This window comes from Lathamus discolor, chromosome 5 (genome assembly GCF_037157495.1).
Source record: "Lathamus discolor isolate bLatDis1 chromosome 5, bLatDis1.hap1, whole genome shotgun sequence".
Lineage (NCBI taxonomy): Eukaryota > Metazoa > Chordata > Aves > Psittaciformes > Psittacidae > Lathamus > Lathamus discolor.
Window position 1 is genome coordinate 46,356,436 of NC_088888.1, and position 14,910 is coordinate 46,371,345.

The following is a 14,910-nucleotide window of genomic DNA, read 5'->3' on the forward strand; positions in this document are numbered from 1 at the left end:
AGATGAGATACTCTGGTATTCCTCAGTTGTTAGGTTTAGGCCAACATTGTCTCTCTAGGTGGACCCAGTGTACTTCCACTATCCCTCTTCCCTTCAGACAGATGTGTCTTTTGGACTGTTGAAGGTCAGATAGCAGGGAAGTGCAGCTGTCTTACCTGTCTAAATTTCAAGGAAACTGGTCAGTAATTTGATCTAAAGCATACATTTCCAGTTGATTAAAGTAAGACATTTTACTCAGTCCTTTCAAGTATCTCACAAACAGAAAAGCAAGATAGCTAAACGAAATGTAATATGCACTAAAAGGTAGTAATGACTGCAGTTGCTTTATAATGTTTTAAAGCCATTTGTGAACTTTAGGGAAGATAATGTTTTGTGGTATTGCATAGCTGGAGAACTTACCCAAGAGTATGGGAAAGAAGTACTCTATTGCTGGCTTTAATGGTATGTTGCAGTTGAGCCTCTTCTGTAGAACATGCTGTAATACTTGTAAAATTAAGCTTAGACCATTATGTTTAGATACTGAAATTCCTGAGTTTATTGATCCTTTGAGATTTTGGGTTATCTAAATCTATGGATGTAAAGCATGTGCTTGCTTGTGAGATTTTAGGGTCCAGTTTTTTGTTACAGCCCAAAGCTCTAGGCTGTTGGGAAAGTGTGATCATGGGTTTTATCTGGTCTGCCTCTGATGTAAGTAGCATATTGCTGCTTCGGTAGCCCTAAATTTGTCTCAGCCATTTTCTTTATTGTATTATATGTGATGCATCTTGTTCATATCTCTTCAGATTAAAGGATCGTGGTCAAATAAAAGAGGTAAAGAAAACTATAATCCATATAGTTATGGCAACATCTTTACAAATTGTTGTGCTGCACTCTGTGGGCCCCTCTCTCCAAGGTAAGAACATCAAAAGCGTTGTTAGTATAAATGAAGCCATGTGATTATTGATGAAAAAAATATGCTTTCTGATTGCTTGAGTTTATTAAAAAAAATAAAAAAAAAGTTTTGTTTCACTGTCCATTAGAAGCTTTAAGTAAGTTTTTCTTCAGTAGTAAAGAGATAAGGTGATGAATTGTGGTTAAACTAAGCTACGGGTCAGACCCTGTAAAATAAGATTAAGAAAGGATCTATAAATAATCCAGGCTTTTCTCGCTTTTGTTAAACATTATTTCTGATTTTTAAATGCATGCTAGCAAATTCAGATGCATTTCACATGTCCTCAACAAGTAATTTTAAATCTTAATTTGATCCATACTTGTCAGCATGGACAGCAGTTTTCTGATATGAGAGTGCATATAACTCTTTTAAACACCTGATTTTTGAAAGAGTACTGTCCACATGGCAGATTGTCATCTCAGGTGGATTTCTAAGTGCTTTGAGTGTAAATAAAAACCTGTTTAGCAGATGTTCATGAGGAAAGCTTAAACCAGTCTCCAAGTGGTGAAAACCTCAATGGCTTTTGAGTGGGGAAACGCCTTAGATTTTTCTATGCATCCTGTTCTTATCTTTCAAAATTGAAGCCATCTTGACCCGTAGTGAATTTTGATACATAAGTCAGCAAATAAAACCAGTTCTGTTCTGACTTTAGCTCTCAGGCATTTTAAGGCATTCCTGTTGTTATGTGTTAGTAACTGGAACTATAAACCCACCAGTTACAATTTATATCCTGTGAAATTTATAGTTTTCCAGATGGGAAGTAACATTGTTCAGGTCACAGGAAAAAAGCATTTTGGCCTATGATTAAAAGTATGGAACTATAATTGAAAGCTAGATATAACTAAAAAATAAATAAATAAAACAAACAGAAAACCACCTGAAACTTTGAATGAATTGAAGCATAAACAAGTTTTTGCAAGCGATATGAGCTGATACACATGTAGAGTATAGTACTTAGGTCTCCACATTCAGTTTTTTATGAGTAAGCAGAACCTAAATGAGGTTTAGAGTTCTCAAATTGAAAGTACTATTATATGTGTAATTTTAGCAAAAATTTTAGTTAGGTCAGGTTATTCCATTCTCTTTATGTTTTTTTTAATAATCTGATGTAGATTTTTACTGATTAATTTCTCCACAAACATTTTCTTAGTTGGAAATAAGAAATTCTATGAGTGCATCACTTTAGTAAAAATAGTGGAGCACTATAAACAGTGTTAAGTAGCTGTCATGAAACATCTGGCAAGTAAGCTGTTCAAATAAAAGTTCCTCTCTCCCTTTTCCCTTTTTTTTTTTTCCCTTTTTCCCTTTCCCCTTTTACTTTCTTTCTAAATTTTGTGATTACGTAGCTTTAATTTAGAGGTGTGGAAACTGGTAACAAAAGAACCTTGAAAACAGATACTGACTCAAAATGCACTAATGAGGTTTTTGATTTGTTTTCACACCCATTGTTTAGAATTTTTGGGTTTTGTGGTATCTGCTGCTAAGCTTCTTAATCTTTTGTCTGTGGTAAAAATCCAGAAAAGTAGCAGTGGGTATGACTATGTGGCAGTAGTATTACAAGGAAACAATTACCTTGCTGGTGAGTACAAATGAAGTCTTGTTCTTCAGTTGAGTAAAAGGGGACATTTGAATGTATTGGTGGGATATTAATGTCTGTTGTATGATTGATAGAAAGTTTTCCTGCTTTTTTTTATTAAGACAAGGAAGTTACTGATCAGAAATATCTCTTAACACTTTTTTTGATTATTCCATAGCTTAATTGACAGAAGAGGATTTATACAGCCAGATACACCACAATTAGCAGGACCATCAAATGGCATTACTATGTATGGGGCCACACAATCTCAGAGCAACATGGTAGGAATCATCCCATAGTGTTGTTCATCAAGATTCCTGTGAATGTTTTCCTTCCCCACTTTCATGTGAACTAATCAAGTAATAACTAACTGGATACAGCTGACTCTGTGGGTGGAATGACTTGTTTATTAACAGTAAAGGAAAAAAATCAAGGTTCTTTTTAATATATGTTTCACGCAGAGTGATAGTTATTGCTCATGGATTCTAAAAAAAGAGAGGCTTTTCTACACTGTTGATTTATTGAAGGCACTGGCATTTGACTTGTACTGTTGACACCTGCTGTGTTTTGAACTGGAATATTCAAGTGTCATGGACTTGCTCTGGTTCATCATTTTCCAGCTAAATCTTGTTTTATATGGCACTTTCTTTAAATCCGATTTCCTCTTTGCTTGTACACTGTGGTTTTGCATAGACTACTGCATTTTAAAAAGCAAAGATGAACAAAGGAGGTTCTAGGGGAGAAGTATCTTGAAGAAAGAGCAGGAGGACACTGAACGTCCAATGAACAAAAAATGGAAACTGGATTGTAACAATAGGAGTTTTTAAACATCTTTGAAACCGTAACTGTGCCAATAGTTTTTACTTTTTTTTTTTGTTTTTTTTTTTTTTTGTTGGTTTGGATTTTGGTGGGGGTTTTTTGCAGGGGGTGTTTGGTTTTTTTCTTGTAGCTTTGGCTATCATAATGGAAAATAGCATTCCCAGTGCCAAGGAGAAGAGAATAACTGGAAAGAGATCTTTTTCCAAAGGAAAGCATCTTACATACGTGCCTATTTTTGAATTGTTGTCACATATCTTCATATTATGTGGGTTCTAAGACTTTGTCAAAGAAACCATGAGTTATGGATGCCCTCCCTCTGCCAAAAAAGAAGCAGCCACAAGGCCTTATGAGATAATTTAGCCTTTCTTTTGAACAAAAGAAGAAAAGACTCTTCCCAGACAGATTAGATTTTGTGTCACTGATAAACTGGTATAAAAATTTTGCTAGAGTTCCTAAGCTGGTTTTAGTTTTTGTTTTGAGGACTAAATAGAAGATTTGTTAGTCTTAGTGAGAAAATGTGTTAGAGACACAGTATTGACTCTGAATCTTCTGAAAGGTGTAGTTGAGCAGAAAAGTAATGCTCCACTGAAATTTAACTCAAAAAACCCAAAAGATATAACTCAGAAAAGAGAAAAGGGGAGGGAGGGGGAAAAGAAAGTGAACCTTAGAAATAGCTTGAGGACTTTCAGGCATTAGCCGAAGTTTCTGATTCTGTCAAGGCTTCTTACTTGTGCGGATTGTTAACCACAGTAAGTCCCGGCATTAAATTACTGTAGCATTTTATGAGTTGCACTTGCATTGTAAGAAGACACTATCATTATTACTAGGTATTAATGAGCAAATCTTGTGCCAGTTTAATACAAAATTGACGAAATTTGTTTTTAGAAATGGAGAAATCTGTTACAGTGTTACTTTACTTCATTCTTGAAAATGATCTCTCAGGAAAAGCTTGAAAAGTGTAATATATCCTGTTCAATATATAGGAATATCTTTAAGACTGTGATGCCGTTTTTCTCAGGGTATTAATCCTGGTCTGTATCCAAGACAAATTGGCTTCTAGTAGCAGCTGGCTATCAGCATTAAAATTTCTCCTGTGTGTTTTGTTGCAGACTGTTAAAGACCAGCTTAGTTTCTCAGTCTTTGCTGTTCAAAGTCTTGCAGTTTTTTTCCTGAGTTGTTTGAAGCATGAGAGATAATAAATTTATTTCCTGCTGGCAACAATGCAGTGGGACATAACTTTGCCTCTGATTTGCTCTTGTTTCATGTTTCCCTTTTTCTGTGTTTTAAGGTCAGTGGTTTTGTTCTTCTTAGACTCTGTGCCTTTCAGGTTCCTATGTCTCCTATCACATAAAGCAGCAAAGAAAACTGATATCCCTATTTCACAGCTAAGACCTCAATCTTATCCCTAACAGACTTTTTCCTACCAAAATTAATTCATCTTACTGCTAGCTTAGATGTTTTCCACCTTTCTGTTAAGTTACCAGATTTTCTGTTCTGAGTTAGAAATAATCAAGTACTATCTCATAATTCTGTTTAAACCTTTTTCCCATGAAGTGTGCCCTAGTACTTCTTCCAGGCTTTGCAGTATCTGTTTCTCTCAGCTTTCTTCCCAGTCCACAATCTTAGAATCTTCTGAAGAAGTCTGGGAACTGGAGTGCTGGGAACACCAGCCATTCACTTGCTCTGCCATACAAAGGACCACAGAAAGTTCTTAAGTGAAAGGCAGTAAAGTACACTTTATGGCAGAAGTAAAACAAGGCATGCAGCATTCCACTGTTTGATTTTTGATTGGTGGGTTTTTTTAGAGGAGGAATCTTAGCCAAAAGGATTCAAGAGAATTCTGCAAGAACTTCAGATGCAAACATGAAAATTTCCTTTGGTGATTGACAGTTTAAATAATAGACCATCTCAAGCCCAAGACTCCAGTGGAAGCAAAAAAGTAGAGGGAAAGTCTTTGTGGAAGAAAAGGTTTCCTTTCTGTCTTGTGTCCTCACTGATAAAGATTATGCAAAAGATGGAATATGATTCAGTCTTTCCTCCTGGAAGGTTGCATACCTCGTGAGAAAAAGGCAGAGGCATAAAGTTAAAAGCACATATTTGCAGCTGAGGCAGGTAGACAACAAAGAACTGCCAGGTTTGAAGGGGAAGTATCTGCTGCTGCAGGTTGTGTTATTATTATTTCAGATAAGATAGCCAAGATGAAATTCCTTGACTTAAAGGCATGTGTAGATAGTGGCCTTAGTTGATAAATATTTTTTAAATGGCAGAGGTTTAGCTCTTTGCATGTCATCAGAGATAATTACACTGTTTTAGCAAGTTTAATGCTTTGAGTATGGGGAATAAATTACTAGAAATCTGAAGTGTGTTCCAGGATCTTGTGTCTCATTGGATTTTATTCCAGAATGCATTACATCATTTTATGTCTACATTGAATATTAATGCCTAGATGCTATACTGCTTATTGCATATAGCATACTAAAATGTCTCTCCTGCCCATTAATATTAAAGGAAGATTTTAATGAGCATCTTCTCTCACGCTTGTCTTCTCTTATTCCTGTTCCTTTACCTGCTTTATCCTTTCCCTTCCCTCAATCCTTTTACTCAGTGACTGGTGTTCTAAGTAGAGTTCTTGTGCCTCACCCAACTAGCCTCTCGTCATTCTCAAAATCCCTCTGGGTTGCTTAGGATTATATTTTGCTTTCAATTATTTTAATACTTTATATAGCATAGTATCATATTTGCATTTAAGGTCAAAATAAATATCAGGCCAACTTTAAACTTTCCAGATATTTTTTTCCGTGCAATACATTATCTCTTGTTCAGGATACCATTTATGGAGCACTACTTTTGTATTTAACATGTTATGTGGTAATTTTGCCTTTGAGACTTTGTTTCATAGAGGAGCTACCCTACTCATGCTAGTGACTCCGTTTTTCGCAATCTCAGAAAGTCGGGGTTGTTGCTATAACCAGTGCTTCATAGACCCATACTATGATTTATTTTTTTTCTAAATCTTCATAACAGAGCTTTTTCTCCTGTTCTTTCCTTAGTATCTCCCTGATTTTATGAAAAGCTGAAGTTATTTACTTTTCTGAAGGCTGGAAGCACATACAACTTTTCTTAGCCCCTGTGGTTTTAATCTCTTTTCCAATACGTTTGAAATTAATATGGTAAATTCATTAGCCAGTTTCTTAATATCCACATGCACATGACAAGCATGGTCACTTGGAGCATAGGATCTGTAGACCTGATATTTCTAAAGTATTTCCCTATTGCATTTTATTATTTTTATAAGCTCTTCATTAGTTTGATTACCCATGTATCTCTGTTCTCATTCTTAAGAATTTTTTCACATGAAACAAAGTTTTTCACACATTATGAAATCATAATTTTCCCTGTATTTTTTCTTTTTTTTTTCTTTCATTTTAAGTCTTATATTCTTTGCATTCAGAAAAAAAGTTCTTTATTTCACCATAAACTCATCAGCTGCCATTACCTGGATCTGCATTTTTGTAGTACATAGCTTTCTCTTAAAAGCCTGCATTGATTCCTGGGTTTTGGTAAAGGGTATTTTATTCTTTAGTAATCCATTATGAAGAAACACAGAATTTCACTCCATGCATTTTTTTAGAGGAATTTGGTTTATTTTTACTATGATATACTGTGGAATTCTCTAATGCCTTATAAAGTAGCAGGTTTTGCTTTTATCTTTCTTTATGTCAGGACAGGTTTATTTCTTTGATTTTTTTAAGAAATTTGCGTGTTCTGCATTTCCAGGAATCTCTTCTGCAGTGCTTAAGTAGTTCCTTGTGTGACAAATTCCCTGGATGTAAATTCTTTAGTTAGAGTGTGTGTTTCTTACTTAGAAGTATCACTGAAAATTGTAGGAACTGTAATAGCATGCACAACATTCATTACCAGCAAGGGGTGCAAAGAAGCCCTCTCCAAAATGTTCTCATCAGTATTTCTAGCACTGATCTGGAAACAGGAATCCAGGTGATCCAGAGAACATTAACTCTGACCGTCCTAGTACATTTTTTCCTTTGCTTTTGCTATTGTCATTATTAGGAATAAATATTTCTATCATTACAGTAAAAAGGTCAGCAACCATAGGAGCCCCACTTTGCTGGGAATTTTATGAGTGTGTTTCCTTGTGTATTTGCTGCTGTACTTCACAAATGCAATTTATCATTGCCTGAAACAAAACTTAGTGCTGTTATCAATTCAACATTACTACAGTCAAGGTTGATAGAGGTTTTTCATTAAAGGGTTTTACTTCATGGTTAAAATGGACACAGGTAAAATATAGTAAACAAACCAGCATTTTGCTTTGGATTGAGGTATGGTTTAGAAACAATTCTTTCAACTGCATATTTACTGCTTATTTGCTGACACTGCAGAGCAGTATTGGAGCCCATGAGCTAGATTTCTGTCAGAAGATGTGCTTCTGAAATGCACCCAACATGCTCTAACCATTCACAAACATATAGTCGATAAGAGCAGACAGGAGCTAGTCTAGTAAAAGTAGAATCCTTGGAACAGGTATAATTTCCCATTTGGCTTCCTAAATGTTTCGCCTCATAGATCAGCTCCTGATGTACTGTACCACTTGGTAGTGGAGCCGTTGACTTGGTGGGTTTTGTGGCTCAGTTGTTGCACAGTATTTTCAATACCATGATTTCGAATGTGAAATCCTACAGCTGCTAGGAACAGTTACACAGCTCCATCCCTCCACTCTTTAGCTGTCTGTTGTATCCACCTAGGATGGTTTTCCAGCATCCTTTCTGTTACTTTGTAGCACTGTCATTCTGGGCTGACAGTCTCCTCCGAACTTGTTTTGTACTTTGTTCAGAGCTGCTGAGACAGTTCAACTGCTTTTCTCTATCTTCTGAGGACAATTCTTTAATGTCACTAAAGCTGAGAAAAATATTAACAAAGTTAATTTAAAATTGAAAGTAAATAATCTCTGACTTTGGCGTTAGGAATATGAAAAATATATCGTCATGTACAACAGCTGTGTTAACATGTATGTTTTGTGTAGCTTAGACAAAAAAAAATCATATTTTCTTCAGAAAAAATTGAAAAATATTGTTTCCTTAGTTGTTTATATTTATTATTTGTGAAATAAACACAGAATTTTAGGTTTTGTATGATTTGTTCTGATTTGTACCTTTTGATGTGAAAATAAATGCAGAGATGGCTTAAATTACTATGCAAATAAATAATTGAATTTCTGTACTTGCAGAGCTTATTAAACCTGTTTTACCTTCAGAATCTGCTGTTCCTCTGAAACAGTGGAAATTTTAAGTGGAAAATAAAATCAATAGATCTGAAGTAAGAATGTACTGGTGGAATAATTTCTGTGGTAGATTTTTAGCTATTTAGATTTCAGTGCTTGGCTTCCTTTTTGTTACAGTTACTGGCTTTTTTACTTAATTTGAAACACTGGCATGGAATAATTCACGTGAATAATAAATTTCATTTAGTTAACAGTGGAATAAAGAATCAAGGGAAAACCACCATGCCAACCCTATAAACAAATTTTATTTTTCTTGTTTAATTTTGTGTTGGCTGTTAGACTCAAGAGTATGTTAGCTGTATAGTATGTGTTGGTCTTGTCAGATGTTTTTGAGAGCTTCATAGAACACATAGAACACATAGAACGCATCTGCCTTTTCGAGTACAAACCCCGGTCTTTTTCACTTTCAAAAGCTGTTTACAGCCTGTATTTTCGTAAGATACTTCATGTTGATCACTGTTAAATAGAACAAAAAAAAGAGAAAACCTGAAATGTATCTAAATAAGAGGAGAGGCTTTAAGGAAGTGACAAGTGCATGCAAAATGAAGAGGAGATATGCAGTGCCTGAAACATTTTTATAACGCTCTATTCAGTGGAGCTTTATGAGGCTACTTTGTCTTTTTAATTCAGTAAAAATACTTTGTCTTTTTAATTCAGTTGAAATATACTTGAGTCTGGTAAGAAGAAAATTAATTCAGGCTATAGAATGAGTTCAAATAGATTACCTTCAGGTAATTTAAAACTATGTATTTGTATTGCTTGGATCACATTGATGATTTCTTTATGAAGATCAGTGTTGAAGCTTCACTAAGGCAACCAGTCAGATGTTAATGTTATTTGTTTTCAATATACCCTGGTGGGTTTAGGCATTTCTTTGTTATTTAACACTCTCTTTGGCTACTGCATTTCAGAGAAGATGAGTTTTGTTGGTCTTTTTGAAGTCTGAAAACTCAAAGATTTTTTTTTTTAGGTCTGCATAGTAAGGCTGGTTGAAGGGTTGTAATTTAATTGAAATAAGCAGGCGTGAATAACAGCATATTAATCAAGAAAGAGTTATTCACACTGAATTACTAATTGAAAGCTTGACTTTAAAAGATGCTGACAGTTTTCTTCTTAGTAAGGTACTTATGCAATGTTTTGGCTTTAAGCCTGTGAGTAATCCCTCTGAAATGATACAAGACCACTTACCAAGTTCTTCGTCTGGGGCTGTATGTTATTTTGGGGGGGGGGGAAATGGTTTGCAACATATATTAATTCAATTTATGTAACAGGATATCAGTGCATTTATCTTACTGAAAAGTGTTGGAAAATAAGTAATTGAGTAAGGATCGGATTTCTGCCTGTCAAAGTATTTGGTCTGGGAGTCCTAAAATGCTTAGACATGTTTAAAATACTATCTGTCTACTGTGACCAAGTAGTCTGCATGCTTTCTACATGTAATGTGTGTGCATCCGTCATTAAGCTATTCAGTGGTGGAATGCGAGAACCTAAAAATATCAGAGTGATGGTTTTCATCATGCAGTAAAGTAAGCAAAAGTCTTTCCGTGAGTTTGAATAGAGTATATTACAGTGGCTTGTTAAACTCAAATGAGCTTTTGGGGAATTGCTGTAATGTTAGTAGCAATGGTAATGATTCAGAATATATTGAACAGGTGTTGGATTTGTAACATCTTTCAGTAATTTGATCTAGACTAAATAAGTTGAAAAGCAGAATATACTGCTTAACTGAACCCTTGAAATAACAACCGTGAATAGGCATATCTTACCTCTGGATATATTTTTTTATTCTGCTTGCTTGCTTCCAAATTTTCTTTGCTGCACTGAATTTATAGATGTATTCATTAACTGTAGTGTTTCTCTTGCACAGCAGAACAGTAGTATGGCAAGTGAATCTAACAGGGTTTTGAAAATCTGCAGATCTTATAGCTGATCAGGCTATGAACTAAATATATATTGTCCTTGGAAGCTTTTAAAAATCATGCTAGTTTGTGTTAAAGAAACTGAATCTGGCAGTAGGTGTACTACTCAGCTAGCTGGACATCATTGAAACACCTACCTGTCTTGTCATCTCAATGAATTAATGATAATTTTGTATAAACCGTTCTTAGGAATGATGTAGAGGAAAAGTGTTCCTGGTAATACTCATTGAGCCTAATCAGATTTATATCATGCTGAATTTGGCTTTTTATTGTGAAAGTGCTTGCCAGAAAACCTGTGGTTTGTACCTTGATTCTTCACATTGTCAAGAAACAGCTTAAAAATCATTGAAGTTGATATCAAATTAATGCATCTGCAGTGCTGCCAAATTTCTACACATCCTCCTGAGTTCTGAGTATAGTATGGTATATTCTTTAGAGTGTATATGTAATGTATTAAATTGGAAGGGGGGGGGAATTTTTGCTCATAGAGGCTGTATTGTTAGCTATATCTTTATAAAACTTCCTGCATCAAAAGGATTCTCATGAAAAACTTCTACAGCACCTTACTTCCTGCATGTGAAGACCAATTATGAAAAGATAACTTGCCTACTGTTTATGAACTTAGAAAGATGCTTTGATTATGCCTTTGGGTACCTCTCTGGACTGCTGTCTACTTTAGGATGAAATGAGTAGTGTGGAAGTGATTCAGCTCACTTGGAATTGGGGAGGTTTTGAGATGCCCAATGCAGTTAGTTACACATGGTCTGTGCAACTAGATTTTCCAAACCACTTAGAACAAGAATATGCAAAGCATTTGAGTTACGGTACTCACAGAATGCTATTTTCAGGATTACCAAAACCCTCAAGTGAACACGTAAATGTTTATCATCATTTACTGTGATAGTAATCCAAAGCACTGGCTCAGTTATGCATGCTTTTATTTTATTTTTTTCCTGGGCAGCATGCAATGGGATTTTTTGGGTGGCTAACCATGGAATGATACTAATGGCTTTCTTTTTTTCTTTTCTTCTCTTCATATCCCATTCTTTTCCATATGTTTTTGTCCATATTCTCCCTTTTTCTCTGTTGTGTTTGCCTTATATGATTTTGACACTCTTCCATTCTACAGTGTGACCAAGATCAGTGCATTCAGAGCACTAAATTCGTTTTGCAGGCTGCTGCCACCCCCCTACTACAGAGTGAGCCAAGCATAACTAGTGAAGAGCTACCTTTACCAGGAAAGACTTCTATCAGTGGGCCTTGTGCAACTTTAACTCTAGGGCAACCAACACCACCATCCTCTATGCCAAATCTCACATCAGATACAGGTTTGACAGACATGATACCATTAAAAGAGGAACATGAAGGTCATCAGTTTCTCACTCCTGAAGAAGCTCCATCACCCCCTGGGATGCTGCCAAGTGGAAGTCCTATTGCACACAGCCATACAATGCACGTCCTGAGTCTAGCCAGCCAGGATTCATTGCATGAAGACTCAGTACGTGGTCTTGTGAAGCTTAGCTCAGTTTGAACAGCTTTTTTGAATATTGCACCGTTTCTTGGTGGCTATATAAATATCTTCTTAACAGGAATGACGCTGCAGTACCACTGTAAGACTTCATAACATGCCTACAACGGAAACTTTATTGCCTAATGGAGTGTACTAAAAAGACAAGTTTTATTTTTTCAGTGGAGCTATGGCTTTTTTTTTTTTTTTTTTTTTTTGATCAGGTGGTTAATGGTTGTGCTATGATGGTGGCTGCATTTTATTTTTAAACAAAACCAGAAGTGGTCAATAATCTTGTTTCCTGAAGCCTGGGTACAGCAAGTTGGAAGTCAGCCTGTAACAAACACCATATACAGTATAAAAGAGAGAGATTCTTGGATGTAAGTGTCATGCTCTGTGTTCTATGCTCTTGTAATACACACTTGTTAAGGCTTACCACACTTGTGGCCAGAATGATCTGCACTTACATGTTATGTTATGCTACTAATATTTGAGATGATAGAAAATTACCATTCCATTTGTTAATAAAAGAAAAAAAAAAGACTGCAGATATGGATTTGCATGCCACGCTACAGTATGTGTTACAGTGGTGTTGGTATTAAGAGAAAGTGCTGCTTTTTTTATTTGTGACTTTCAAGTGCTGTTTCACTTCAAGACAGTGCAACAAAGGAATTAACGGACTACACGAGTTTTCTTTTTTCAATTTATGAAAGTTTATTTTAAATTAATCAGTGGTGCCTAGAAGATGCAGAATTACTGATTTGATCATGTTGCATATCATTTAACCCTCTGTTTAAGTGTTTAGAGTGAGGTATTGTGTTGTGCCATACCACGGAATTCTTCCACTCCCTAATGTGATACGATTACCTGTGGACCTCCAATAAAGTGACATCCTCTATTTCTTGGACATGTGTACAGTTATCCTTGCACAGTTTTCCTGGGGAAGGAGGGGAAAATAATGACTTGTTGACATAATTTGTAAAATTTGACTGGAACATGTTTACATAATGAAACCAGAGCTATGAAGGAAGAGCTGGTTGCGATTAGGATTGCTTCAGCATCGCTTATGTTTTTGTTTGATATGTGTATTTGTTCCCATAAGTCTTTATTTAGAAGCAGTAGAGCTAGCCACTGCTTGGACTGTAATTTTATGTTCCTTATCATATGGTTAAGGGTGAGGGGCTTAAGATTCAAGGTACAGACAAACAGCTGTGTGGACAGTGAAGTAATCTTAAATGGCTAACAGTAGACTGTAGCTGCCCCCAGCCATCATCCTTCATTTGCATTTGTCCTTTATTTTAAATAGAAACCTTGATTTCATAGAATTGTTCTGTGCTTTTCTGTGCTGTTTTGTTTAATTAAAGCGCAATATTTTGTTAAAGCACAATATTTAATTAATTGAAAAATATTTTTCCTTCAATATTTTAAATAGGAATCTTGATTCCATGGAATTCCTGTGCTTTTTTGTTTGTTTGGTTTGGTTTGGTTTTCATTAAAGCACAATAGAAAGATTAACGATATTTTTTGTGACAGCTGAAGAGAACCTTACTTAAACTGAGAAAGTTTAATAGCTTTAATATTGTATTATTTACCATGGTTTTCAGGATCTGGAACCTAGATTCTTCTTTTCTCAGGACAAACTAAATGCGGAATGTGCTTTATCTGATGCTTCTACTGCACAAAAGCGTTCACCATTTAAGCAGTGTAACAGTTCTGTGTTATTCACTGTGGTCATTTACTGATACCAAGCTAAAAAGTCTCTTGGTTTTACTTTCATTGTTGAAATTGAGGGCAATCAGCCTGCAGAAAATCAGTCACCCACGCTATTGAAGCTTCGGAAAAGATACTGACAAAACCCCTGCTACTCTAAGATTTCATAAGCAATCTATTTCTATAATTGATGATGCTAGCATTGACCTAATTCAGCGTGGTTAACATAGCAATGCTTTCTGTCTATAAGTGCCATAATGGGTCCACCAAAGAAGCTCTGGCAGACAAGTCCGTTCCAGCTGTTGGAGCCACCCACCCAGCATTTTCCTGAAGCTAGGGCAGTCTCGAATTCTTTCCAACAGTAAAACTGTAGTGACTGATGTGACCCAATTGGCTGGTTTCCCAGTAAGCCCCAAGTATCGGCCCTAATTCTCTGCTCTTGAAGAGTCCGTGATGCTTATCTTCTTGAATTCATCTTTCCCTGATGTGTCTTCTCATTTGTGAGGCCATTTACATCTGCATTAAAGCAAATGACAGTTGATGGCTGGAGATACTTGTCTCATAGGCCTAGGTAAACTGCTTTAAGTTTGTAGACCAGTACCTGATGGAATCATTATCTCACAGGTGTTTATATGTAGTTAACTGTGGGTGCATTACTCACTACATAGAAGGGCAAGCCAACTGTACTATCAAACCTTTCCAGTTGTAGCCGTAATGATGAGGATCACTATTTTAAGAAGTTATTCTTTTTAAGGCTTCCTGAAATACCCAAGAGATTTTGTGCTTCCAAGAATATCAACTTCGTGACAACATTTATATGTCATTGCCACTGGGGAGTAGTGCAGAAAGCTGCACTTCAGCTCTGTGCATTCAGTAGAATTAGTGTCAGTTTTAACATGAAACAGAAGGGAGAAGGGCAGGCTTAGAGTCTTTATGATACTTTCCTTGTGCCTACATGCTTTTCACCATCATTTCTTGAACCTTTTATTTATAAGTAAGATGTGAAAATTACTTAAATTGGAAACAGATGTGCTGCTTCAAATATGTGCTAGTTATGTACTTGTTCAGGTGACTTTTCTTCCTTTAGTTTTTAAAATGTGAGCCTTATGTTTTTTAACATGCTGCCTATGTTTTTAAGTTTCCCGTTTG

The 14,910-nt window shown here is 35.8% G+C and overlaps 1 protein-coding gene across 4 annotated transcripts in view; it reads left to right on the top strand.

Moving 5' to 3' along the window:
- Nucleotides 1-12,958, top strand: part of ZDHHC14 (zinc finger DHHC-type palmitoyltransferase 14) — a 102,541-nt gene extending 89,583 nt beyond the window's left edge. For 2 of the 4 annotated variants that reach the window (XM_065680619.1, XM_065680620.1), the window contains exons 7-9: nucleotides 783-892; nucleotides 2,686-2,788; nucleotides 11,674-12,958. In XM_065680619.1, the coding sequence (XP_065536691.1) occupies nucleotides 783-892; nucleotides 2,686-2,788; nucleotides 11,674-12,075 (615 nt within the window). In that variant the 3' untranslated portion in view covers nucleotides 12,076-12,958. The remainder of the gene's footprint in view (nucleotides 1-782; nucleotides 893-2,685; nucleotides 2,789-11,673) is intronic. The other 2 variants (XM_065680622.1, XM_065680623.1) reach the window with 1 other exon arrangement.
- The last annotated feature ends 1,952 nt before the right edge of the window (nucleotides 12,959-14,910 follow it).